This window comes from Notamacropus eugenii, chromosome 1, assembly GCF_028372415.1.
Source record: "Notamacropus eugenii isolate mMacEug1 chromosome 1, mMacEug1.pri_v2, whole genome shotgun sequence".
Classification (NCBI taxonomy): domain Eukaryota; kingdom Metazoa; phylum Chordata; class Mammalia; order Diprotodontia; family Macropodidae; genus Notamacropus; species Notamacropus eugenii.
In genome coordinates this window covers 297,602,653-297,628,070 of record NC_092872.1, presented here as the reverse complement: position 1 = coordinate 297,628,070, position 25,418 = coordinate 297,602,653, and the positions used below count along the sequence as shown (strand labels likewise).

At 41.8% G+C, this 25,418-nt stretch overlaps 2 protein-coding genes across 2 annotated transcripts; both read left to right on the top strand.

Moving 5' to 3' along the window:
• Nucleotides 1–290: 290 nt before the first annotated feature.
• On the top strand, nt 291–7,568 carry LOC140517750 (protein FAM50A). The gene is made up of 2 exons (XM_072629261.1): nt 291–420; nt 6,004–7,568. Exon 2 carries the CDS (start codon nt 6,168–6,170, stop codon nt 7,236–7,238), a length of 1,071 nt encoding a protein of 356 aa, XP_072485362.1. The 5' UTR covers nt 291–420; nt 6,004–6,167; the 3' UTR covers nt 7,239–7,568.
• On the top strand, nt 292–24,190 carry SYNJ2BP (synaptojanin 2 binding protein). Its single transcript, XM_072629262.1, has 4 exons — nt 292–420; nt 10,810–10,946; nt 20,749–20,844; nt 23,481–24,190. Exons 1-4 carry the CDS (start codon nt 357–359, stop codon nt 23,619–23,621), a joined length of 438 nt encoding a protein of 145 aa, XP_072485363.1. The 5' UTR covers nt 292–356; the 3' UTR covers nt 23,622–24,190.
• The last annotated feature ends 1,228 nt before the right edge of the window (nt 24,191–25,418 follow it).

The window sequence follows — 25,418 nt, the reverse complement described above, 5'->3', positions numbered from 1 at the left end:
TCTTATTGGGGAATCAATCCCCCAATGTGTTATTGAGGATAAAGTGAGCCACAGATGTACAGGGTCCCGTTAGCAACTGGTGCTTCTTCTCTCACTTAACAAAGAAAGCCCCTCCCAACAAAGCCACCCACAGTGCAAAGCCTAGGGAGGTGGGGGTGGGGAGGAGGAGGACAAGCCCGGGAACTACATTCCCCAGAATTCCCGGTGTTTCCCATCCGCCCCTTCCTGTCCGGGGAGGCTGATGAAACCGAAAGTGCTGCGGCTGCAGCTGGGTTTTTTTTCACCTTCAGTCCCGTGAACACGACGGGCGGGTGAATCCGGTCGGGGGAAGGAAAACCCTGGGCCCTGCGTAAAGTATGAACGGAAGAGTGGACTATCTGGTCACGGAAGAAGAGATTAATCTTTTCCGAGGACCCTCAGGTACTTGGTGGGAGCTGGGGATGGGATGGGGGAGGGGGGAAAGGGGCCGCCTGAGGTTTCCCGCCACGCCACGAGAAGTCTCCCTCAGCCCCACGCCGACCCCCAGCCTCCTCTTGGTCGGGCCGCGGGCCTCTTATCAGTATAACCCCTTCCCGCTCGTGGAGGGGGATCTGCTGGTAGCCTGGCGTCCACCCTTGGCTGAGGAAGGAGCCCCTGCCCTGGCCGCAGCCTGGCACAGCCGAGCTGCCCGTGCGTCACGGCGCCTCCGGGGAGAGGGAGGATTAAAGGTGGGAGGCGTACTGCCCTTGGCGATTCACCCGCGGCGGCCGCCCCGCCCCCCCCGCCCCCCTCCGGCCCCCTCATCGCCCCCCCGCGGCCCCCCCCATCGCCTTGGCCCTCAACTTCCAGAGCTTTTTATATTTATTTTTAAAAATCTCCGTTACCGAGGTTCTCTGGAATCTAGCATGAAAATTCATTTGCCCCCTTGTATAAATTCTTTTTTTTTTTTTTAAAGAGTCCCACTACTAATTAAGAGTGTGTAGAGCGACTGAGTCACTCAGTCGATCCCCCGCGCTTTTAATCAGGTTTGCCGTGGACCCAGGCGCTTTGAAAGCGCCCCTAGGGCAGCCCGAGCTGGTTAGGGACGAGGAAGCCGGCCGCCCAAGGTCAGCTGCTCGCGGGGCGGCGGGCCCTGCCCCTCCCCCCCCCCCCCCCGTTCCTCCCCTCTCCCCACCCCCGACCCCTCCCCTCCCCCCCCCCCCCGCAGCCCGACCACCCGCCTGCGCACGCAGCCTCGCCCTGAGTGCCGGCGTGTGGCGGCCGAGCAGTCACTGGAGCCCCCCCTAGGCCCGAGTGAGCCCGCGGTGCCGGCGGCTCTTCGGAGGAGTCTCCCAGGGGCAGGGGCGTAGAGGTGGCGCGGCGGTGCCCGGTGCCCAGTGCCTGGCCCCACACGGCTGGGCTCTTCATGTTTGCATCTGCACACGGTAGACTTGGATGTTTTTAATTAGAAAGATGGTTATGCCTGATTTTCTTAGATCTTTAGAAACCAGCAAGCTCTCCAGAAAGGTCCCGCCCCTATCTCATGAACTTCCTATTGAGGTTCAGAGTTGTATGTTCTCCTTATCCTGAAGGGATTGGTTCTCTAGCATAGTGGTCTCTTGATTTTTTTTTTTTTGAATTACACACCCCTTTCCGAAAAAAAAAAATTAAGATAGGAGTACTTTAGGACAGTGGTCTAGACTGTTTGGATTGCACAACCCTTTCAGGAAAAAAATTAAGGTATTGGTTCTCTAGGACAGTGGTCTCTTAGACTTTTTGAATTGCACACTGCTATCCATAGGAAAAAAAATCAAGCATACATTCCCAATATGTGTATATTTATTTACAAATTATATGCATGTACTGCTGTAATAAGTAATAAATAATAATATGTAATAATACAATATAATATAATATATTTTATTATATATTATGTTAATTACATTATTATATATTATAATAAGTAATAATAATAATTATGCTATCAAACTTGCATGAAAATGTAAATTTTGAAAGGGCAAGATAAAGATGAAGTAATATATGATCCCAAAGTCATTTGGGAGCCACTGGAATTTATTGAGTTGAGGGAAGTTATTGGGTAGTTGTGTGTAAGATTCAGTAAGGCGAGACCAAGTAGAAAACTATTTCAGTAATTCTGTCTAGAGGTGAAGAGTGCTTGAACTCAGGTAGTGGCTTCATTAAGAGAAATGAAGAGGTAGAAATGACAAGACTTGTTAATAAGATACGTGGAGTGAGGGAGAGTGAAGATTGGAACATAACAGGAAGATAACTTGGTGTTATCTTCTCCAGCAGTGCCTGCCCAAGCCATGAAATGATTTTAGGGACAGGGTATGGGTATGCTGGTGGGGTGGGGTGGTGGTGAGAACTTTTCAGTGGCGTTTAAGTACTTGCTGCTATAGGTACTAGGTAGTGGTTAGATGACAACTCCCCAGAAGGACCCATGCTGGGCTCAGAAGCAGGAAGATTGGATCTCATTGGGATCAGCCCTCTGATTGGTTGATCCCATACTTCTTGGAATCAGGCCACAGCCCCCACTTGGGAGACCATTACTCTGGAAGGATGGGAATTGATGTCTGGAATGAATTTACAGAATTTTCAGCAATCAGTGCCCATAGAGTGGCTAAGCAGTGGCTTCAGAAGACCAAAGGCATAGGCAAGGGAACAGGACTATTAAGAAAGGAAAAGACAGAAGGAGTGGGTGGGATTTTGATTTTTAAGGGAGAAAATTAAAGGGACCTGGGTTGGGTAATGATAATAGGGCTAGCAACATTTGCCCCAGAGGCTTTGCTGAAAGTTCATAGTTAATTTTACAGATAGCTGCAGATTACCAGCGGTGACCTGGAGTCTGTTCCAGCTTGATTTTGAGGCAGATGTCACAAACTGACTAATATTAATTTTTGAGCTGGAAAGGGACCTTAGATATCATCTTATCCAATTTGTTTGTTTTAGAGATAAGAAAGTTGAAGTCCAGGAAAATGTGACTAGCTCAAGGTCACACGGCAAGTTATTGGCATAGATGGGACAAAAAAAATCAGGGCTCCTGACTTCTGTTTGTTTGTGCTCTCTTCCTGAATCAGTTCCCAATGGATGCAGAGGGGAAGTGAGTAATCTGGGATGTGTGTGTGTGTGCATGTGTGTGTATGCATGTGTGTGTATGTGCACGTGCACGGATGAAGTGGGGCAGATTAATTCATAGATGAGAGTAGACAATGTATGGAAAACTTTTCCTTCTGTATTATAGCAAGTCACTTGCCCATTAGTGAATAATTCCTAGCTGTTTACTTGTAGGGATTTAATCCATTTAGTCACTTATTACAGCACAATAGAAGGGCTCCTAAATTTTTTCCAGACTTCACATTTGGGATATCTATTGTTCCTGTGTTTTTGTTTTTCCTTTCAAAAATTTTATTTCCCTTTATCATTGAATCCTATGTAGGGAAAGTATGGTGTTTAGGATATGTGGATAGATGAATAGTGAAGCTTCATGTGGCAGAATTAAGTGAGAACGCTAAAATAGGGATTGGGAATCCAGATTCTAGTTCCCACTTTGGAGAGGAGGGGATAAGGGAATAAACATACATATAGTACCTGTTTTGCGCCCAGTACTGTGCTAAGCGCTTTGCAAATATTGCCTCATTTGATCCTCACAGCAACTCCCATTTTACACTTGAGGAAACAGAGGCAGACAGAAGTTCAGTGACTTGCCCAGGGTCACACAACTAATTGAACTCAAGTGGTAGCTTCTTTAAGGGAAATGTAGAAGAGAAAAAGTAAGCTATTATTGGAAGCTGGATTTGAACTCTGGTCTTCCTGATTGAGGCTCAATACTCTATCCACTCATTGCATGAACAGAAAAGCAATTGTTGATGAATGAAAATCAAGCCATTAAGCACTTACTGTGTGGCAGGCACTGTGATTAAATGCTGAGGGTCTAAATACAAAAATGAAACATTTCCTTTCCTTAACAAGCTGTCATCCAGTAGGGAGAGAAAACACATAAGGGAGTTGTGACTATGGAGAGTTGCTTTCATTTGTAAAGTCACCAAGATAGATCCATAAGGGGAACTGATCACAAAAGCAAAAACAATAGCAGTGGCTTTATCAAGGTCATGCCAGACTTACTTCATTTCCTTTTTTGAATGGTCTAATTCCCTGGGAAATCCAGGGAATGCTGTAGGTATAGTTAACCTATTAACCTCTGGAATGCAACCAGCCTGAGCCAGGGTTGATATCAAGATTTATCCTATACCTTAATCCTCTCTGTTTTCCCATGTTTACCAGCTAGGACTTCCCCATTACTGGGAGCTTTGTTTGTTTGGGGGGGAGGGTAATTCCAGATCTTTGCCCATTTATAGCTCTTTGCTAAGGGGCTGTCCCGTTTTTCCATCAGGTCTGGATAAGAATTCTTATTGTCATCCCAGGTTGTAGGGTTGCTGCTGAGTCAGCCAGGATTTTTTTTTTGTTTGTTTTTTTGGTTACTTTTCACTGTCTGTCTTCTGTTGCCGGAATTCTCTACTTTCCTTTCTTTACCTCCTGGCTTTGTTCAAGTCTCAAGCCAAAATTCCACCTGAAGTGAAAGTTTTTCCTAGTTCCTCTTAAAACTAGTTAATTCTTCCCTCTGTTAATTTTCTCTAATTTATCCTGAACACATCTTGTTTGTACATAATTGTTTACATGCCATCTCCTCCATTAGATTAAAAGCTTCTTGAAGGCTTAGACTTATTTTGCCGTTTTTGATATCAGTTTCTGGCACACAGTAGGTGCTTGATGAATGCTTATTGGTTAGTTGTTCAAACACCTTTACAGAGACCTTCCTCAGATGAGTAGAGCCAGGTATCTTCCAGTGTTATTATCGCTTAGTCCCTAGATTTTTTTGTGGGAAGGAATTGTCTAAACCATCCTCAGGGAAAGGAGACCAATACAACAAAAGATTCCTGGGTCATTTCCCCAGAGTGCTTGGCACTGAGGGGACTGGGACCTTAAGATCTAGGCAACTCTGTGCCAAATACGGAATAAGTAAGGTTTGGAGAGGGTCAATGAGAAATATCCAAAAGCAGTTTTTATCAGATGAGTCTTGCTGGTGTCTAGTTCTAAAAAAACCACTGGACCAGTATCTTCTACCTTCCTAGCATGGTGGTGATTCATCATAGACATGGCTTCTGGGAGGTGGGATACCCAATCCCAGTTGTTAGGGCTGTGATAAGAAAGCTGTGGTTTAGCAGGGGCAAACCTTTTGCCCTACGATTGGGGAGGAGGGCCCGTTTGCTAATTAGAGGCAGGTCAGGGGCTATAGAAGGTATTCTGTTTGGCATGAGGATTTCTGCTGGGCAATCCTCATTTTATAGATAGGGAACTAAAGTTCAGAGACATTGTGTCTTGCCTAAGGCAAAACAGCTATTGAAAGGAAAAACAGATCTGAACATGGATGAAGTATAGCATTTTTTACAAGAAAGATCTTCAAGTCCCTTGGGTTACTTACCATAAAGAGCCCCTTGGCTCATGGACTTCATTGGTCACAATTGTAGATATCCTGATAATTTAGGGAACCTTACAAGAGTGTTTCCCTTCTACAAGTAGTGTTGCAAACTGTATTGTCCCAAACACACAAACTTATAGAGGGGTTAGTGTTGAAAACTCAAGGGGTTGGGAAAGAAAGGAAATGAGGTAGAAAAAGGAATTTGAGGAACCTATTAAATCAGAGAATCTTAAAGATCATCCAGTCTAACCTTCTCATTATACAAATGAAGAAACGGACCCTCAGAATCAAAGTGACATCCTTAAAGTCATATTAAGTTAGTGGCAGAGCTGGGACTAGAACCCAGTTCTCCTGACATCCAGTTAGCCTAGGACTGTTAGCATTCAAGTTTTTAAGAATTCTTATAAAGTCACTCTTCTGGGACAGTTTTGTCTTTTTTTTCCCCCCCTTCATTAGCCACATAGTTATTTAAGAAGGTGCTTTTGTGGTCTAATCTGGGTATAGGGTTTTTTTTTTCAGGGTTTTAATTTTAACTTTTTGTTATCTAGAATTTGACAACTATCAACAGACATGAACATTTACATATAGAAGAATCGAAAAAGGAAGATCGTATATGAAACTGACTCTCTGATCTATATCTCTTGTTTTTTGAAAGTACATAATAAGTTCTTCCTCAGTCGCCTGACTCAGGGTTCTGCCATCTTCAATTGCCATGGCTCAGTACAAGGGTGCCGCCAGTGAGGCGGGCCGCGCCATGCATCTGATGAAGAAGCGAGAGAAACAGCGGGAGCAGATGGAACAGATGAAGCAGCGGATCACTGAGGAGAACATCATGAAGTCCAACATTGACAAGAAATTCTCAGCTCATTATGACGCAGTAGAGGCTGAGCTCAAGTCCAGCACTGTGGGTCTCGTAACTCTGAATGACATGAAGGCCAAGCAGGAAGCGCTGGTGAAGGAACGGGAAAAGCAGCTGGCCAAAAAGGAACAGTCTAAAGAACTTCAGCTAAAGCTAGAGAAACTTCGAGAAAAAGAACGCAAGAAGGAAGAGAAGCGCAAAATCTCCAGCCTGTCCTTCACCTTGGATGATGAAGATGAGCTTGAAGAAGAGGAAGGTGTGGATGAGGAAAATCTAGGAGGGGAAGGCATGAACAAGAACAGACACGGTTCCTGTCTTCAGAGAGGTAGCAGTCTGGGTGGAGAAGGGATCCCTACAAAGAAGAGAAAATTGGGGAAGAACCCAGATGTGGACACCAGCTTTCTTCCTGACCGTGACCGAGAGGAAGAGGAAAACAGACTCCGAGAGGAACTTCGGCAGGAGTGGGAGGCCAAGCAGGAGAAGATCAAGAGTGAAGAAATTGAAATCACGTTTAGTTACTGGGATGGATCTGGGCACCGAAGAACCGTAAAGATGAAGAAGGGGAACACGATGCAGCAGTTCCTGCAGAAGGCCCTGGAGATCCTGCGGAAAGACTTCAGCGAGCTGAGGTCAGCCGGAGTGGAGCAGCTCATGTACATCAAGGAAGATCTGATTATACCTCATCATCACAGCTTCTACGACTTCATCGTCACCAAAGCCCGAGGGAAGAGTGGCCCGCTCTTTAACTTTGATGTCCATGATGATGTGCGCCTGCTCAGTGATGCCACAGTAGAGAAGGATGAGTCCCATGCAGGAAAAGTGGTGCTCCGGAGTTGGTATGAGAAGAACAAGCATATCTTCCCAGCCAGCCGCTGGGAGCCCTATGACCCTGAGAAAAAGTGGGACAAGTACACGATCCGTTAAGCACCTCTCCACCCACACTCTCTTATTTGTTAGGCCTGACAGAGAGAGTTAGCAACTGCCCATAGATGTTCTTCCTTCCTCCTTCCTCCTCCTGCCCCTCATCCCTCCAACTGGTTTTCTAAGTATATCTGGGCCCCTTAGGTCCACACATCCAACTGAGAAGCAGATGCTGGGACTGGCACAGACTGGGTGGGGCTGTGGCAGAATTGGTCCCAGATTTCTACTCCCTAGTTCTACAGTTATTTACATGTTTCTTGCTTTAGAATAAATAAACTTTTGCATGAAAAAAGTTCATAATAAATTCAAGTTTTCAAAACTGTCCTGCTTAAACCACGTCTCCTTGAGTTCCTTCTCTTCTCTTTTGTTCATTTAAAAATGTTACACTGAAATTTTTTTTACATCACCAGCACCAGTCCCACTTATTACCCCAATTTTTCTCCCTTCCCCTAAAAAACAAACTCTTCTCTTACAATGAATAAGCATAGTCCTATAAAACAAAGCCACTTGTTTGTCCATATCTGTAAACCTACATGTCATTCTACACTTCTGATGTGTCACCTCTTTGTCATGAAGTGGGAAGCACATTTTCTCATCAGTCTTTTGGAATTGTGGTTGGTAATTGCAGTGATAAGAGTTCTTTCTTATTTTTCTTTCTAGTATCGTGGTCATATAAATTGTTCTCTTGGTTCCTGCCTTCTTTACCTCTGTATCTGTTCATGCAGGTCTTCAGGTTTCTTTGAATCTTTCTCCTCTGTCATTTTTTACAGTACAGTATTGTTCCATTGCATTAATATACTGTAGTTTATTCAGCCATTCCCCAAATAATGACTAGCCACTTTATTTCTAAATCCTTGCTGCAACAAAAAGTAAATATTTTTATATATTTGGATCCTTTTCCATTTTCACTCATCATTTTAGGGTACATGGCTGACTAGGTTAAATAGTATACATTAGTTTAGTAACTTATGGAGTATAGTTCCAAATTGCTTTCCAGAATGTCTGGTCCATTTCCCAGCTCTACCATGTGCTAGAACAGAACACTACTGTGCCTGTCCTCCCATCTCCCCTGTCCTGTGGGTGGTGCTTGATAGTTGGTGGAGATGGCTGGTCCCTTCTGCACAGGAGTTGCTTCCCTGGATGATGGCTGTAAAGGCTGGTCTAGAAGTAGGACAGGCGGTCTGTGGGCTCCTGAACTCTGCCTTTCAGTGGCAGTTGGTACAGTGGACATTTCAGGTGGTTATGTGGGGGATAATGAATTGACCTTTTGTGGCTCCCAGTGCTTTGAGGTGTGCATAGCTGGGCCCTGCAGAGTAATGTTGGGAGACCCAGGTCAGGAGTAGGGCTTGGCTTTAAGAACCCAATTAATAGAACTGGTGCTGGCTTGCAATCCTTTTACTCAAACCTTCTGGTTAACTTCTGGTCTGTTTGCTCACTCTAGTTTCCCTGGTGGGATTCTTTACCTTTACTGGTTTCTCCCAGGCCTTGCTTTTTTTCATCTATAGTAGGAGAGGGAATGATCTCTAAGAAGGAACTTTCCAATTACAACTCTTTTTTCTTTAGGTTACCAGTGGCCTACAGCTGATCCTTAGAGAACCATTGGTATAGGCAAGGACAGAAGAGTATGAGTAAGGTTGTCCTCCCCACCAAAGAAATCTGAGAAGGAGAGGATTTCCAAAGGAGCACTTTAGTAAATGTTAATTAAGTGCCTTATGTGTGCAGAGCACCATATTAGGTGCAAGGGATACAAAGATTACGTAGAGATATAGTCTGACATGCACACACACTCTCTCTCTCTCTCTCTCTCTCTCTCTCTCTCTCTCTCTCTCTTTCTTTCTTTCTCTCTCACTCACTCACCCACTCACCCACCTACCTCCCCCTCCCCCCTAGGATACAAAATGGTATTTGGTAATTATATCAAAGAGTTATATACCAAGGACTAGGTAGGATCTAAAGAAGAAAGGATTACTGTTGCCTGGAACTGGGCTGGGGTATTAGGAAAAGCTTCAGGCATTTGGGTTGGGCCTTAAAAGTTGGGTAGAATTTCAATAGGTGAAAATGGTAGAGAGGGCATTTCTAGGGTAGGAGATGGCTTAAACATCACTCCCAGAGGGCATGGAAATGGGACCGTGTGGGAAACGTATGGAGTACTGTGAATTTAGGTGTTTGGTTCAAACCTGTGAGATAAGACTGAAAGGGTGGTGCTACATTATAAAGAGCCTTCCCTGTTAGCTAAAGTGAGGACACGGGCTTCTCTTGGTACTCAGTAATGAAAAAGCATTTATGAAATGCTTACTACATGGCAGGCACTGTGGTAAACTGAGGATACAAATGCAAAAAGCAACACATGCTTACCTCTTGGTGAGTGAAGTGTAGTGGCCAGGCAGAGTGTTAGGTAAGGAACTCACAGGAATGTCTAAGGGCAATTGACATTTTTTTTTTCCCTAGGAATGCTTTGATTGTAGAGGTGGAAAAGGCATGTACATCTAGGGTCACTAACCAGTCAATCATTCACTTAGTAATGGGCAAAAAGCACTTTTTTCCACCCCATTGAATAATTTTTTTCATTTTCAGTTTTAACTTAGGTTTTTTTTTTGTATTATATACATTTACAGATTATTCCTACTTTGTGGGAGGTCTCATAAAAATGTAAAGTGGTTAAAACATAATATAGTGACATCATCTGAAAATGTTTGCCACATTTCACATTTTGTAGCATCTTCACTTTTTTTTTCAAATGAACAGAAATCTATTCTCTCCCTCCCAAACCTCACCCACTGGGGAAAAAAAGAAAAGAAAAAAAATCAAATTTTTACAATAAATATGCATAGTCAAGCAAAATGAATTAGTGATTGTACCAAAAAAAAAAAATGTGTCATCCTTCTTCCCCAAATCTATCACTTCTCTGTCTTGGGTGGTATGTTTGTTGTTGGTCCTCTAGAATCATGAATGGCTGTATTTTTTTTTTACAACTTGCAAAATTTTTTGTTTACAGTGTTGTTGCTATTGTATAGATGTTTTCCTGGTTCTGCTCATTTCTTTCTTCATCTACTTATAGAAATCCCTCAAAATTGTTCATTCTTATCATTTTTTATTTTATAGTATAAATTGTTCTGATTCCGTTCACTTCATTCTCCACTGTAAAGAACATAATGGGTGAAGAGTCTGGAAGACTGCCTTTCTGATGTTGCCAGAGTCATCAGAAATAGAGAGCAGGTCTTTAGTCCTACAGAAATGAACATTAATTCTTGGTTCAATTTGCTTAAAGGAACCAGGGATCCTTTCCTGAAACCTCTGGCAAATCCATTTGAGCACATTTTATCCCTGGTCTGATTCAGGTAGATAACTCTGGGAGCCATAGGCTTGGTTTTGTGGGATTACCATCCTGACTCCTTCATCTGTTTGCCTAGTCTACGTCTATGTTGTCTGACATTTTCATTTCTCTCTGTGTCTTGCTGTCTCTCTCTTCCTATCTTTTTCTCTCAATTCCCTCTCTCTCCAACCCCCCTCCCTTTCCAACTCCCCTTTCCCTCCCACCCCCTTCTTCCCTTCATTCCCTTGTGATTTTTCACAGGGCTGGGCTTCAACATCGTCGGAGGGACAGACCAACAATACGTATCCAATGACACTGGCATCTACGTCAGCCGCATCAAAGAGGATGGGGCTGCGGCCCAGGATGGGCGGCTCCAGGAGGGTGATAAGATCCTCTCGGTGAGAACTGGTTTTCACCTTCTTCACGGTCGTCTGTCTCCTAAGCGTTACACTCTACCGCTTTCTTTGGAAGGATTCTTATTGCTGCAAAATATCATAGAACTGATCTTAAGAGTTCTTGATATTATCTAGTTTAACCTTTATTTTTAAACAAGATATTTTTATTTTTTTGAGTAAAGTATTATTAACCCATTTATCTGAGGCAGAGAGGTTAAGTGATTTGCAAATGATCATACAGCTAATCAAAATGTAGGAAGGGAGAGTAGATTATAGTTTCAGTCAAAATGGCAAAGAATCCAGGACTCAAGCCTCATAGCACAAGGTTTCATCTGCTCCAAAACTGTTTCCTTTTTAGTAGTTGAGATCCTAATTCATTGATCCTACTTTGATAGTTACACACTTATCACTGGATTTGTATCTTATCTGAGGCCTTTTCTTTGTGTAACTTTCAGAGTTGTATCACTTTTTCAGCTGCAGAACCAACACTCTGAAATGCAAAAATAGGATATGTAGAATATTTGGTAAGAATTCTGTAGTTAGCATGGACCCTGAAAAAGTTAATAAGGAAGAAGTGAGACTGTTGGTAAGTGTGAATTTCCGTAAGTATTGAAAACAAAACAGAAAACACTGGCCTTTTTTAGGCTACTCATGTTCATTGTTATGATATAGAGATATAGAGATATATGTGTGTGTATGTGTATATGTGTGCATGTGTATATATGTGTGTCTACACTCCCCCACACAAACACATATATCCAGGTAGGGCTAGAGAAAATAGTTTTCGCATTGTCTTTCTCTTTGTTTTCATGTTATGCTGAAGATAGGTAACTATCAGTATACACATATCTGATAAGAAAAGTGGACATAGTAAGGATGTTGATAGGGTAGTCCTAAGGGCAGGTAGGTGACAAAGTTATAGAGTGCTGGCTCTGGTTTCAGGAGGATCTGAGTTCAGATTTGTCCTCAGATACTTATGTGACCCTGAGCAAGTCACTTCAGTTTCTTCATCTGTAAAATGAGCTGAAGAAGGAAATGGCAAACCGCTCCAGTTTCTTTACCAACAAACCACACATGGGGTCACAAAGAGTTAGAACAACAACAAGGGTAGGTCATAAGACTAACCCTAAAGGGACTAATGAGGAATTTGGAATGGGTAATAAGAAATGCATTTAATGACAATAGCCTTCATAAGATCAGAGATCTAGAAGTGGAAGAGAGTTCATAATCCATCTAGTCCAACCCCTTCATTTTGTAAGTGAAGAACTTGAGGAAGCTAAATGACTGGCCCAGAGCTACTTCTCTTCTGTAGGAGAAGCAATGGGGCAAAGCCTTGGAGAACTAAAAAGAATCCCTACCAGAGGTTGGAATGGGGAAGCTGTGGATTGGAAGTAGTATGAAAAACCTAACAGAAATAGTGAAGAATATAGAGAACTTCACAAAGGAGACTGAGGTGTTGAGAATTTTGCCTTAGCTGCAATCCAATGGTTTTTGTTCCTTTGGTTTTTGTTGTAGTTCTCTCTTTTTCTTTTCAGTCACTCTGATGTCTCATTTCGTTAGTGATTAATGTGTATCAGGATTCCAAGAGGATATAGTGATATAGTAGATAAGATACAGTGTGATATAGTAGGTAAGAGGTTCACCCTTGGAATCAGGGTGGTCTGAGTTCTTATTATGGCTCTGACGAATGCTAACTGAATATGGACAAGACGTTTTTCTTCTCAGTGTCCCAGGCAAATCTCTGGCTGCAAGTTACAGAAATGTTGTCTGTTTATATTAGTGGAGAGAGGTGTGACACCAGGTATTTCCTACACCCATGAAATCACAAGTCTGGAATCAGTTCCCTTCTTCCCCCATCCTCCCAAAAGACTCTACTACTTTCCAGTACCTCCTCTTAGGGCATTGATACTAAAGGAGGGCAAAGAGAAGGATTCCTTTTTTGCCTGTTTCAATAACTAAGGCTGAGTTTGACAGTCAAAATTGACTAACCTGACACTGAATGTCTTTTTGAAGAGGCTGATGCTTCATCTTGTCTTTTGATTGACTCTCTGGCTCCAGGGACAGAAACTTATTTAGCTTTGGAATTCTGACCAAGGCAGCTCTTTGTACAGTAGACTTCAGTATACCAGTGTCATTATTTCTGTCTATCACTCCCACTCCTGTCTCAGTGACTCAGTGTTTAACCTTTGGACAATCCCTTGAAACCTTTAAGGCCTAAACTTTATTTTGTGAGAGGAACAGAAGTTAGGAAGTTTCTAGGAGCATCTTGGAAAAATCTGTAAATAGAAGATGACATTACAGTGTTCTTTCAAGGAAGCGTGCTGGTATACTGCCTGAATAGAAGTTTTAGACCAGACAATCAGTTAACAAATATATGTTAAGTGCTTGGTATGTGCCAGGCACCAAGTTAGGCCATCCCAAGTCTGACTCACGGTTATTTCACTACTCTCATAGCTAAAGGATATCAACATACATATTGCTACTCCCTCAAACACTCCCAACTTTTTAGTTCCTCCGTCTGCTCAATTCCCGTGATCTAGTCCTTCACTCCACTTCAGCTCTACCTAGAAATGGTTGACCATACTCATGGTCTTACCATCACCCACATGTTCCACTTTGTTAGTGAATTCTGAAATCTCCTTTATCATAAGACTTTTATCATTCCATCTTTCCCTATGCATTATGACTCCTAACCCTGCTTTTCATTTTCCAATCTCTCCAGCCCTCGGTTCTTTCCCAACCATCGCTATTGCATTGACTTTGCTCTCCTCCCTTCCTGATCTTGACAGACCCCTTGGTGAATCACTTCAGCCCAATATTATCCTCTGTATCTGCGTCCCTTATCCCCTTGTCCTTTTGTTAGTCATGCTTTCTTTGTCAAACCCCAAACTTGGATTGGTCCCACCATCTGCCTTCTTTGCTTCTATTCACAGGCTGCTGAGCAAAGCTGGATAAAATCATGAAACTATCCGTGCTTCCTGGATCGATTACACATTTGCTATATAATCTCACCTGGGCCTTCACTGCAGCAATTCAGTTCTTGTACACCTTCCTGTTGCACTCACCAGAGTGCCTTTTTCAAACCTTTGCATTCCCCCATCAGCTTCTCATGGCATCCCCTCCTTCCCTCTCAGCTGAGGACCTTCGTTCATACTTCACTAGAAAAATGGAGGTCATTTGCTGAGAGCTCCTTCTCCCTTCCTTATCTCACATCACCCAGGTGTCTTCCCCCCACTAACTCTTCTTTCACCCCTATATTACATGAAAGGGTGGCCCTTTTGCCAAGGTAAACCCCTCTATGTGCGCTAGTGATCCCACTCCATTTTCTCTAGCAGATGGCCCTTTCTGTCATGCCTGTTCTTTCACTAACTTGCAATCTCTCTGTATCTGTTGGCTCCTTCTTTGCTGCCCACAAACATCCCTGTATCTTCCCTATCCTTAAAAAACTCTCACTTGGTCCTTGTTATTCTAGCACTGTTCTTACTATCTATCATCTATCTCTTGTTCCCTTCATGGCAAAATTCTTTGGCAAAGCCATTTATGCTTCAGTGCTTCTATTTCCTTTCCTCTCCCTTGATTCTAAACCCTTGACAATCCAGCCTCATCATTCAACTGAAACTGCCCTCTGAAAAGTTCCCAGTGGTCCAGCTGCCAAATCTAGTGGCCTATTCTCAGTCCTTTTGGGCGGTTCTGTGTTCAGTTGCTTCCTTATTTTGATGAGCTTTTCTTTTACCACTCCCAATAGATTTTACTGTTTTATGGGGGCTTGTTTGCTATGTGTTTTGGAACTTCTAAGATTTTTTGTCCTTGGCAAATAGTTATGGCCTTCTAATAAGATATCTTAAAGTGATCTGATATCCTGTGGGCTAAGTGATGTCTACTTCTTATCATAGTTCCATTTCCTAAAGTTAAATGGCAGCATGATGGTTCTCCCTTATCTACTAGAATAATGAACATTTTCTTACTTTTTTGTTTTTTTGGTTTACTTTTTTTATAAATAGTGTTTTTTTCCAATTAAATATAAAGATAGTTTTCAACAATTAATTTTTTTTTTTTTTGCAAAATTTTGAGTTCAAAATTTTTCTCCCTCCCAGATAGCAAGCAATCTGATTTAGGCTATACATGTACAGTCATATTAAACATATTTCCATATTAGTCATGTGTGAAAGAAGAGTCAGAACAAAAGGGAGAAACCATGAGAAAGAAAAAAGAGAAAATAGAATGCTTCGATCCGTATTCAGATTCCATAGTTCTTTCTTTGGATGTGGATACCATTTTCCATCATGAGCCTTTTGGAATTGTCTTGGATCATAGTTAATCATCATACGATGTTGTTGTTACTGTGTACAGTGTTCTGGTTCTGCTCACTTCACTCAGCATCAGTTCATATAAGTCTTTCCAGGTTTTTCTGAAATCCACCTGTTAATCATTTCTTATAGAACAATAGTATTCCATGACATTGATATACCACAACTTGTTCAGCCATTCGCCAGTTGATGGGCATCCCCTCAGTTTCCAGTTCTTTGCCACCACAAAAAGAGCTGCTATAAATATCCTTGTGCATGTAGGTCCTTTCCCCCTTTTTTATGATCTTTTTGGGATACAGACCTAATAGTGGATCAAAGGGTATGCACAGTTTTATAGTCCTTGGGTCATTGTTTCAAATAGCTCTCCAGAATGACTAGATCAGTTTACAAAGAATAATGAGTATTTAAAAAGTTGCTATTATGCAGTGACTGCCTCCTCACCATACCCTCCACCCCCATCCCGAACAAAAGACCCTTTTTAATGGGGAAGCCTCTTGTTTGATGAGATCATGTCTAATTCTTTTAAGAAGATTAAAGCCTTGTTGTATTTTAACAACTCTAAGCATAAATAAGTAAATAAAATAAATTTTGCCAATGGGGAAAGGAGTTCTTTATTTAAAAAACATGCCAAGGGCTAGAAACGATAAGAAAAAAATTTGGGACTCTTACAACAATAATGATGATGTAATGATGATAACAGTAACTGATATTTATGTGGCAGGTTAACATTTTTAAGGAACTTTACATATGTTATCTCATTTTGACTCACAAAAGTCTGGTAAGAAAAGTCCTACAATATTATAATTCTCATTTGACGTATTAGAAAATTGAGACCAAGAGAAGTTAAGTGATTTGCTCATGGTCAACCAGCTAGTAAATGTCAGAGCCAGGATTCAGATCTTCTTGATTTCAAGTCTAGGAATCCACTCATTATGCCACGCTGTCTTTTAGTTATGTAATACTGGAATAGGTCACTAAGGAAGTTTGTGAAATCTCCCCTTCTGTATGTAAGCTTTAACAAATACTAGATTCTTATTTCCTTAGGGTGGATTACCTGTGGTCCTGCCAGAAGGACTGGGTGACTGACAGACCTCCATGGGATTTCCATTTATTTTATCAATTGAAAAGTGGTGACTGAACTTATTTTGTTAGTGATTATTCTATTTTAACAAAATTTTTTGCCTAATAGTACCACACAGGGACTAGGTCATTAGTCTGCTCAGTTTCATACTGTGCTACATAGGGCATTACTCAAAGATTATGGAATGTAGTGAAATTGTATAGTGAAACGTGATCAAGTGATAGTATCAAATACTCAAATACTCTGAAGTACCCATTTTCTGAAGAAACCAAAGACATTTTTGTTCTACTTAGAAACTAGAGGGAGCTAGGACAATCACTTATGTACACATGTGCAAAGGAGAAACCACATAAACCTGCATCAGCTGCCAATAAAACTGAATTGCAAACTTGTAGAACCTCCTAATAATCTCCTGTTAGAATAAAATTTACTTCACTAGAACACAGCAAGCCCTCCTAGAATTTTTTCACCCTTGTTTTCACTTTGATGAGAAGAATGTAAAGAGCAAGAAAATTATATTACTTTCAGGCATTAAGTAAAAGTGAAACTTGTGATATTTATGACCTGAAGTCAGTACACATTCAGTTCCTCCTATTATATCTTCTCTATCTATTGATAGAGTATCATATAGAAAGGGTTCATATTTAGAATGAATAACAAGCCCAGGATCCTCACTCATTAAAGAGGTTTGGTTATGTGCCTTGTGCTAGGATTACTAAGGCAGGAAAAGGTATCACTACCAGAGTTGAAGCAAAATATACTCCACATTAAATTCCTTGATCAAACAGGACACCTCTTTAGTATCTTTTATTTGAGAAAATTCAGTATGACAGAAGACTACTATGAATTCAACAATTTTAGTCAATTGGCATTTTAAAATTCATCAAGAAAATTTGAAAAATATATAGGGCATAATATTATTCATTCTATCTACAGAAGACACACTTGTTAACATCGAATATGGATTCATGAACTCTTTGCAACAATAACCCTTGGACAGGTCCAAAGCCTGCTTTTTGGCAATCTCTGTTCTGGTATACTGTTAATGCTGTTCTTTAAACAGTGCTATAAGGTCTGTTTACACTGGTTTTTTTTTCACTTAATAATATTTTCTTTTTTTAATTACGTGTAAAGATAGTTTTCAACATTCATTTTTGTAAGATTTTGAATTCCAAATTTTTCTCCTCCCCCATCCCCAATACAGCAGACAGTCTGATATAGGTTATACATGTACAATCATGTTAAATTTACTTTCATGTTAATCATTTTGTGAACAAAGAACAAAAGGGAAAACCACAAGATAAAGAAAACAGAAAAAGTGAAAGTAGTATGCTTTGATCTGCATTCAGGCTGTGTAGTTCTTTCTCTGGATGTGGATACCATTTTCCATCACGAGTCTTTTGGAATTGTCTTGAATCATTGTATTGCTGAGAAGAGCTAAGTTGATTATAGTCAATCATTTCGCAGTGTTGCTGTGTTCAGTGTTCTGCTTCTGTTCATTTCACTCAACATTAGTTCATGTAAGTCAAGCCTGCACAACCTGGTGTCATGCAAAAGGATTTTGGGCTGCCCTTGAAAAATGTAGAGGATCATTTTTTGAGGGCTACCTGAACTCCTTTGGCATGCCACAAGCAACTGGATATAAGCTGCCCATGGACAGCAGGTTATATGCAGGCCTGATATAAGTCTTTCCAGGCTTTTCTGAACTCTGCCTGCTCATCATTTCTTATCGAATAATAATATTCCATTACATTCATATACCCCAACTTGTTGAGCCATTCCCCAATTGTTGAACATCCCCTCAATTTCCAATTCTTGGCCACCACAAAAAGAGCTGCTATAAACATTGTTGTACCTGAAGGTCCTTTCTCTTTTTTTATTATCTCTTTGGGATACAGACCTAAAAGTGGTATTGCGGGATCAAAGGGTATGTACCATTTCTATAGCCCTTTGGGCATAGAGGAATGTTTATATTATAAACATTTCCTTAATTTAACATTTCTTTAACCATTACAGTGATTGTATTTGCAGTGTAAACATTGTGAACATGTAAAAGTCATTCTCTCCAAGAGTAACAAATATCTGTTTTATGTACTTTATAGTAGTTGCTAGTGGGGAATATGGAAACAATTAAGACATGATCCTTGCATTGAAAGAACTTATAAATTTTAGAGGTGATAATAAACAGGGGCAGCAATAAAGATGACCCAAATTATAACTACATGGGAAGTGGCATGTTCAGTGGACATTGTGCTGGATTTGGAGTTAAGAGGACCTGGTTTCAAATCCTGGAGCTGAGTCTTGACAAACAGGTGGGTTATGAATAGGTATAGATTACAGGAGAAGAACATTCCAAATACAGGGAATGATATACATAAAGACAGATGAAACAATATTGGATGTGTTTGGGAGAAGGTCAGTACTTTGGTGAGAGAAAAGTTGTAAAAGATAGTACTGGATTAGAGCCTGATGTGTAGGGGATGGGGGTGGGGCAGGGTGGAAAGTGAGTGGGAAGACCTAAGGATCAGCTCTTAGATGCCAGACTAATACGCACTTTGGATTTTGTTCATAAGGCTAAAAGTATGTGGAAAGTTGAAAGAAGTGGCAAGGATGTGTGAATGTAGTGACTACAGTGGTTGCCTGGGAAGATTTCATAGAGGAGAAGAGTTTCAAAGGAGAAATAGACATAGCTTAGGACCAGAGATGGCATCATGGGTGGAAAGAGAGACACGATGACCTGATGTGAACGATGGAAAAGCGTACAAGGGGGATGAGAGGTAGAGCCATAGAATTGGAAGGATCATAGAGGCTATCTGTTCCAGGGGTTGTTGACCTTTCTTTGTATTGTAAACCCTTTTGGTAGTGTGGTGAAGACTATGAACTCTTCTCAGAAAAATGTTTTTCAATAATTGTAAGAAATGCTAAATATCTGATAGAGGCTAGTGAAAATACAGATTTAATATTTTTTCTATCCCAGTTCAAAGACTTCTGGTATTTGGGGACTCTGGGTCCCCAGACTCCTGACAACCCCTACTCTAAGAAGAGATGAAGAAACCTAACGCCAGAGAGGTAAAATGTATTGCTTGAGGTCAGATAGCCATAACATGACTGGGCCTCCTCACTCTTCCTGGGTCATTGTGCTTTTTCCTCTGCACCTTTTAAAAAGTGTTTTTCTTACATTTCTTTTTAAAAATATCTTGTCAGTGTTCTTTTCCATCACAATTACTTCCCAACCATTACCTTCCTCCATGCCCTCCTGCCCCTCCAGTTCCAAAAATGAACAAGTAAATATAGTTGGACAAAGCAGATCCACACATCGATCATGGCTGAAAATGTTTGTCTCATTTGGCACGAATAGCCCAACTTAGTGGCTGTGTGACCCTGGGTAAGTCACTTAACCCTCTCAACTGAGAAGCAGGAGGCTTACTTTGCCTTTAGTCCTCTGACATCACTATGGCATTCTGCATTGATCAGAGTTCTAAAGTATTTAATTGTTGTTTTCCCTTAGATTATTGTGGCCATCATGTAAACCGTTCTGCCTACTTTAGTCTGCATCATTTCATATAGTCTTCTCAAGTTTCTGAGTCCTTCATATTTGTCATTTTTTACAGCCCAGTAATATTACATTAAAATCACATACCATAGTTTTTTCAGCCATTTTGTACTTGTTGGGCACATGCTTTGCTTCTGGTTGTTAGCCACTACAAAAAGCGTTACTCTAAATATTTTGTATCCTTTCCCTCTGTCTTGGGATCTATGCTTCGTATTGGTATCACTGGTAGCACTGGTAGTGGTCATTGTAGCACACCACATCTTGATTGTCGTGGGGTAAAACATCAGCACATAACTACAGTACATAGCACTGCTGAAGAGGGGTAAAACTGAGTACTGTGTGAGCTCCAAAGAGAAAGAACTTGATCAACAAGGTGAATCAGGGAAAGCATCATGGAGGAGATAACATTTGATTTGGGTAGGAATTCTGCAGAAGAAGAGGGAAAAGGAAGGCACATTAGGCAGTGTGAGCAAAAACATGGAGGCAGGAGGACTCCTGAAAAGTTAGAAAGTAGTCCAGTTGGATAAGGAGCATAGAGTATAAGAAGGGTAGTAACAGCCTTCAAAGTTAAGTAAGACTGAACAGATTGGGCAGTGCCAGATCACGGAGTTCATGAATGCATGAAAGAATGAGTTCAATCTCTCCTCAGGATGTAGTAGGGAGCCATTGAAAATGTTTGAATGGAGAAGTGACTTGACAAGATCTATGTAACTTTTATGCTCAGTGCTCATTTCTCACCCTCCTTACTGAGTCTAAATTGTGAGTTAGCCCCAGAATTCATGTTTTAGGATTTTGCATTTTCAGGACCCATTATATCCCCAGCATGTAGATACACTGGAACTTCTTCCTTATTGTTCTTGGCAGGTGAATGGTCAAGACCTGAAGAATTTGCTGCATCAGGATGCTGTGGACCTCTTCCGAAATGCCGGTTATGCTGTGTCACTCAAAGTGCAACATAGGGTGGGCATCCCCTCCGTTCTTGGGTTTGGAGCCTCTTTTCATATAGCAGGTTTTTTCGAAGATCCATGCGAATTCTAGAGACCTAGTCTCAACCTTTCCTCTTCTTGTTATCTTCTATAGGTCATTGGTGGGAGTGCAAAGAGGAGGGTTTTTGATGTGCCCTCCAGGAATTTAAATTCCCCAGTGTGTAGTCTGTAATCTGTGATTATGTTTGATGTGCCATTTGGTACAGAAGCTCTGGCTGTTTAGATTCAGACACATTAAAGCCTCTCCCAACATGAGAACAACTCCCGAAAGCCATCATATTTGGCAAGATAGTTGGTGATTTTGGTGAGAGTAGTTTCAATTCAGTAATGAGGTTGGAAGCCATTTTGCCAAGAATTGATAACTTAGAATCATCGTTTTAGAACTAGAAGGGACCTTTGAAGGCCTTTTTGGTGTTGCTCAGTTCTTTTCAGTCGTGTCTGACTCTTTGTGATCCCATTTGGGGTTTTCTTGGCAAAGATATTGGAGTAGTTTTCTGTTTCCTTCTCCAGTTCATTTTACAGATGAGGGAACTGAAGCCAACAGGGTTAAGTGACTTGCCCAAGGTCATACAGCTAGTAAGTGTCTGAGGCCAGGTTTGAATTCAGGAAGAAGAGTCTTCCTAACTCCAGGCCTGGTATTTTACCCTCTGGGTTACTGAGATGGGCCTAAATTAAGTCCTGCTTCCTCATTTTATAGATGAGGACATTGAGGATGAGAGAGATTAAGTGATTTGCCTGGGATCACAGAGCCAGGAGGTGTCTGAAAGTGTCTGAACTCTTTCCTAGCATGATTCTTTGCTTATACTAGGAGCTTAATAAATGCTTGATTATTAAACAAGAAGTGAGTGAGAGAAGTAGAGTCTCTGGATGTAGACATCTTTTTCTAGGCATTTGTCTGAGAAAGGGAGGAGAGTTATAGGATGATAGCTTGATGGAATGAGTGGATCCAGTGATGGTTTTCTTAGGTTGGGAGAAACATGGCCTAGTTTGTAGGCTACTGGGAAGGAACTAGTAGATAGAGATAGAGATTAGAAAGAGAGAGGAGATGATTGTAAGGGGTAATCTGCTGGAGAAGACAGGAGAGAATGGGATATATAGAGGGACTGACCTCTTCCAAGAGAAGGTCATCTCTTCATCAGAGACTAGAGGAGGAGAGAATAAGAGATGTTTTCAAGGGGATTGAGGATACAGAAGAGTCTCTGTATAGAGGAGTCTGTTTTCTCAATAAGATGTGAGGCAGAGTCCTTGGCAGAGAGGGTAGCAAAAAGTGATGGCTGTAGAAAATTTGAGAAGAGGTTTGAATTAGCCTTTGTGGAGACTAGGATAAAAACTCAGCTAGGGAAGGAGTAAAAGGATTGTCTTGTGAAGGTCCATTTGAGGTGACATAAATTTGTTTTCACCTAGGTTGGCTCAGTTACGTGATTTTCTCCAGTTTTGTGAGTAAGAAAGAATGGATGAGGTAGGTGGTGAGATTGAACCAAGGTTGGCTTTTAAGAATTCATCTAAGAGTGGGACAAAGGATTTAAGAGTAGAGGATGTATAGAGTTGAATTTATTAACTATAGGATCAAGATTGGGAAAGGAGGAAAGTGAGGTTAGAGAGTTTTATGGCTTGGAAGATTTTTGAGGGATGGAGTGGTTTGGAATTCCCTGTGAGGATGAAGAATAGATTTAGGAGGAATGCAGCACAGGGAGATAGGAAATAATAAGTAGGAGATTATGATTTGATACATAGATTTTGGAGGTATTGATCACTTGAAATGGAAGACTTGGGGGAGGGGGAGATGAAGGGCGTGACCAGCTCTTTGTTGCTGAGATGAAAAGGTCAGGTCATGGGAGTTGAGTAATTGGGCCGGTCGAGTGTTTGAGGCCAATAACATGTCTATCAAAATCCTCTAGTATAAGACTAAGTAGAGAGGAGAGGAAGTCCGTAAGCCAGGTGCTGGACTCCTGGACAAAGGAGGGAGAATGGCTTGGGAGACCATAATAACTGCTACTAGGATATCTAGTGCTTCATATTTTTGCATCTTTTTACATATCTTGTGTCACAAAAGGGTCACTCAGCTACAGGAGAAAGTTCCTATAAGCACCATTTAGGAGAGGAATGCTTGGGATTTATTTTATTCTCCATTTTGCCTGCATCATATGGATTTTTTCCCTTTCATGTCTGTAGAATTAGAATTATGGGAAGAGGAGTTTAGGCAAAGAAAGGCCAAACTCTCGATTCCTAAAGAGAGAGCCATCTGGGACTCAACCAGTTTCTCATGTCAGCGCTGTGTGCCACAGAGAATAAGGCTGCTACCTCTACCCTCTGCTCCAAGGAGCCTTTCTGAGTGATCAGTCTCAGAGAGTCTCAAGCTCTCTGAGCACCTTACAAGCTTCTTGCATCTTGTGAGGGACTCAAGTACCTCCAGTATTCAGCAAAGCCAGAGTAGAGCCTTCCCAATTAAACCCTGCCCTGTGTCTCTTCGAGGGCTATAGCATAAATAACACTGAACCTCAGCCTCCTGCTTTTGCCTGATGGTGCTCAGGCTTCATGGTCATGACTTTGTCGGGTGGAGGTGTTTCTGAAACACCAGTTAATGGAAAATCAATATTCTTTCCTTTCCAGGTCCAGGTGCAGAATGGGCCTGTGGGTCATCGAGGGGAAGGGGAACCAAGTAGCATCCCGGTTGCCATGGTGTTGGTGCCATTGTTTGCTGTTGCCATGGCAGTGGCCTGGGCCATCATGAGATATCGGCAGCGGCTGTGATGAAAGTTTGTTTCCCTTCAGTGCACCCCGATGAAGATCTCACTTTCTCCCTCTCTCTGTCTACCCACCTATCCACTTATGTACAGAGCCACCACATGATTTAAAGAGAACGAATGGACTGTTCTGTTCTGGACTGATGTTGGGGAGGGGCTTGTCCAACTACTGAAAAGTTTTCATTGTTCTGATGAGGGGTGGAGGGAAGTGGGAAATTGGTTGGCAAGCTAAAGGAGAGAGGTGCTGGGAATGGGAGAGATGTATATTTCACTAGGGTAACCAGCAGTTCAGCCTCAGGCTTTGTCCCCTTCCAGGAAAATCCTGCCGCCCCTACCCCCACCTCCCCAGTCACCCTGGATGATACATTTTTCTCTTGCCTGGCCTGTTTCAAGTCCAGTTGTGTGAGTTGAAAGAGAAGGGATTTTTATCTCTTTATTGGTTTTACTTGGGAACTTTTTGTGGTCCTCACTTTCTTCCTAACTACAAACCTAGGTGCCTACATTGAACAAAGGAGAATGAGGGGGCCATTTTTACCATTGAAAAATGTGATAGTAAATGCCTTATGGAAAATTAAAGAGACAAAGCTACTTTGTGGTTTCTCTATAGTGCTACACAGTGAGAGAGCACTATGGAAGGGGTCTGGGCCTAGGGAGGGATGAAGCTGAAGCAACTAACGAGGGATTTCTTAGGGAAAATATTTTTTCCCGTGACAGCCAGGTGTGAAAGTTCCCCCCCCCAAATTAAATAGGAACTTTAAAAAATCTTGCAAAAATAAAGTCCACAATCTTACATTGAAAAATTTTACAATTTATAAAACATTAGCTGTCTCCCTCCCCCACAGAACACTCCACATGCACCCTTCTTCCTATCCCACCCTTTCCCTTAATTCTTCATTTCACACTATTTCCATAGCCCTAACTGACTGAGTACCCTCTGCCCTAAACTCTTCTGGTCCTCATATATTTTGAGTCCAGGCCCCCAGAAGGTCCGGAGCCTGTTTGCTGCATAGTTGCCTGTTTAGAGACTGCCCTGAGCCCAGATGATGACCTTGTAAATGCTGAGCTGAAAACTGAGATCAAGTTTTGTTAGGTCAGAAGTATCTAGGATGATTCTGGGCAAAATTCCTTAGAGCAGGCATACTTGCAAAAGGTCAAGGGAGCCTCTCCCCAGGTCCTTTCTCTCCCTCCTCTTATCTTGGTTTATGCTTGCAAGTATTGGGTGAAAACAACACTTGATTCAGTTTGCCATTCTCTGCTCCATCAATGTTGTTGCTGTAGGCAGTTATAGAAGTTACAAAAGGATCTTTGAATTCTAAGGGTTAATCTAATTGGAGGTTGGGCTACTAAAAAATAACCTTTTCTTACTATGATCTCTATGAGAGAAAGTTATATGGGTAGGTAGTGTAATTGAGTTAGGTGTGTACTAATGTCTGTCTACCAGACTCCTGGGAACCACAGAAAGAAGTTGGAAATCCACAGGAAGTTGATTCCTTCCAATGCACAAAGATTTATTAAGACCCATGGCAATGATGAAGCCTTTCAGCCTGGCTGTACCTCTCCTTTAGGCCACCTATAACATTGTCCCACAGAGAGAAACTTGCCTGAAGGATAGTCCAAGCAACCCAGAAAGGGGGAGGAGGGGAGCCAAGGTAGGGTCCAAACCAAAGGGGTTGTGGTGGAACAGACATTTCCTGGGTGGATACTATGATGGAGCTAGGATTTGGTCAGTGTTTGTATTTCCTCCAAGTGGATTCATTTTTATCCTCTTGTCTTTGGTGGTTTTCCCCACTCAGCTCACTGAAAG

Excerpts from the sequence above, each read along its gene's own strand:
- SYNJ2BP (XM_072629262.1), top strand. The coding sequence starts at position 357 with ATGAACGGAAGAGTGGACTATCTGGTCACGGAAGAAGAGATTAATCTT. Across the intron at positions 421-10,809 it reads TCTTTTCCGAGGACCCTCAG|GGCTGGGCTTCAACATCGTC; the intron begins GTACTTGGTGGG and ends GATTTTTCACAG. Across the intron at positions 10,947-20,748 it reads AGGGTGATAAGATCCTCTCG|GTGAATGGTCAAGACCTGAA; the intron begins GTGAGAACTGGT and ends TGTTCTTGGCAG.
- LOC140517750 (XM_072629261.1), top strand. The coding sequence starts at position 6,168 with ATGGCTCAGTACAAGGGTGCCGCCAGTGAGGCGGGCCGCGCCATGCAT.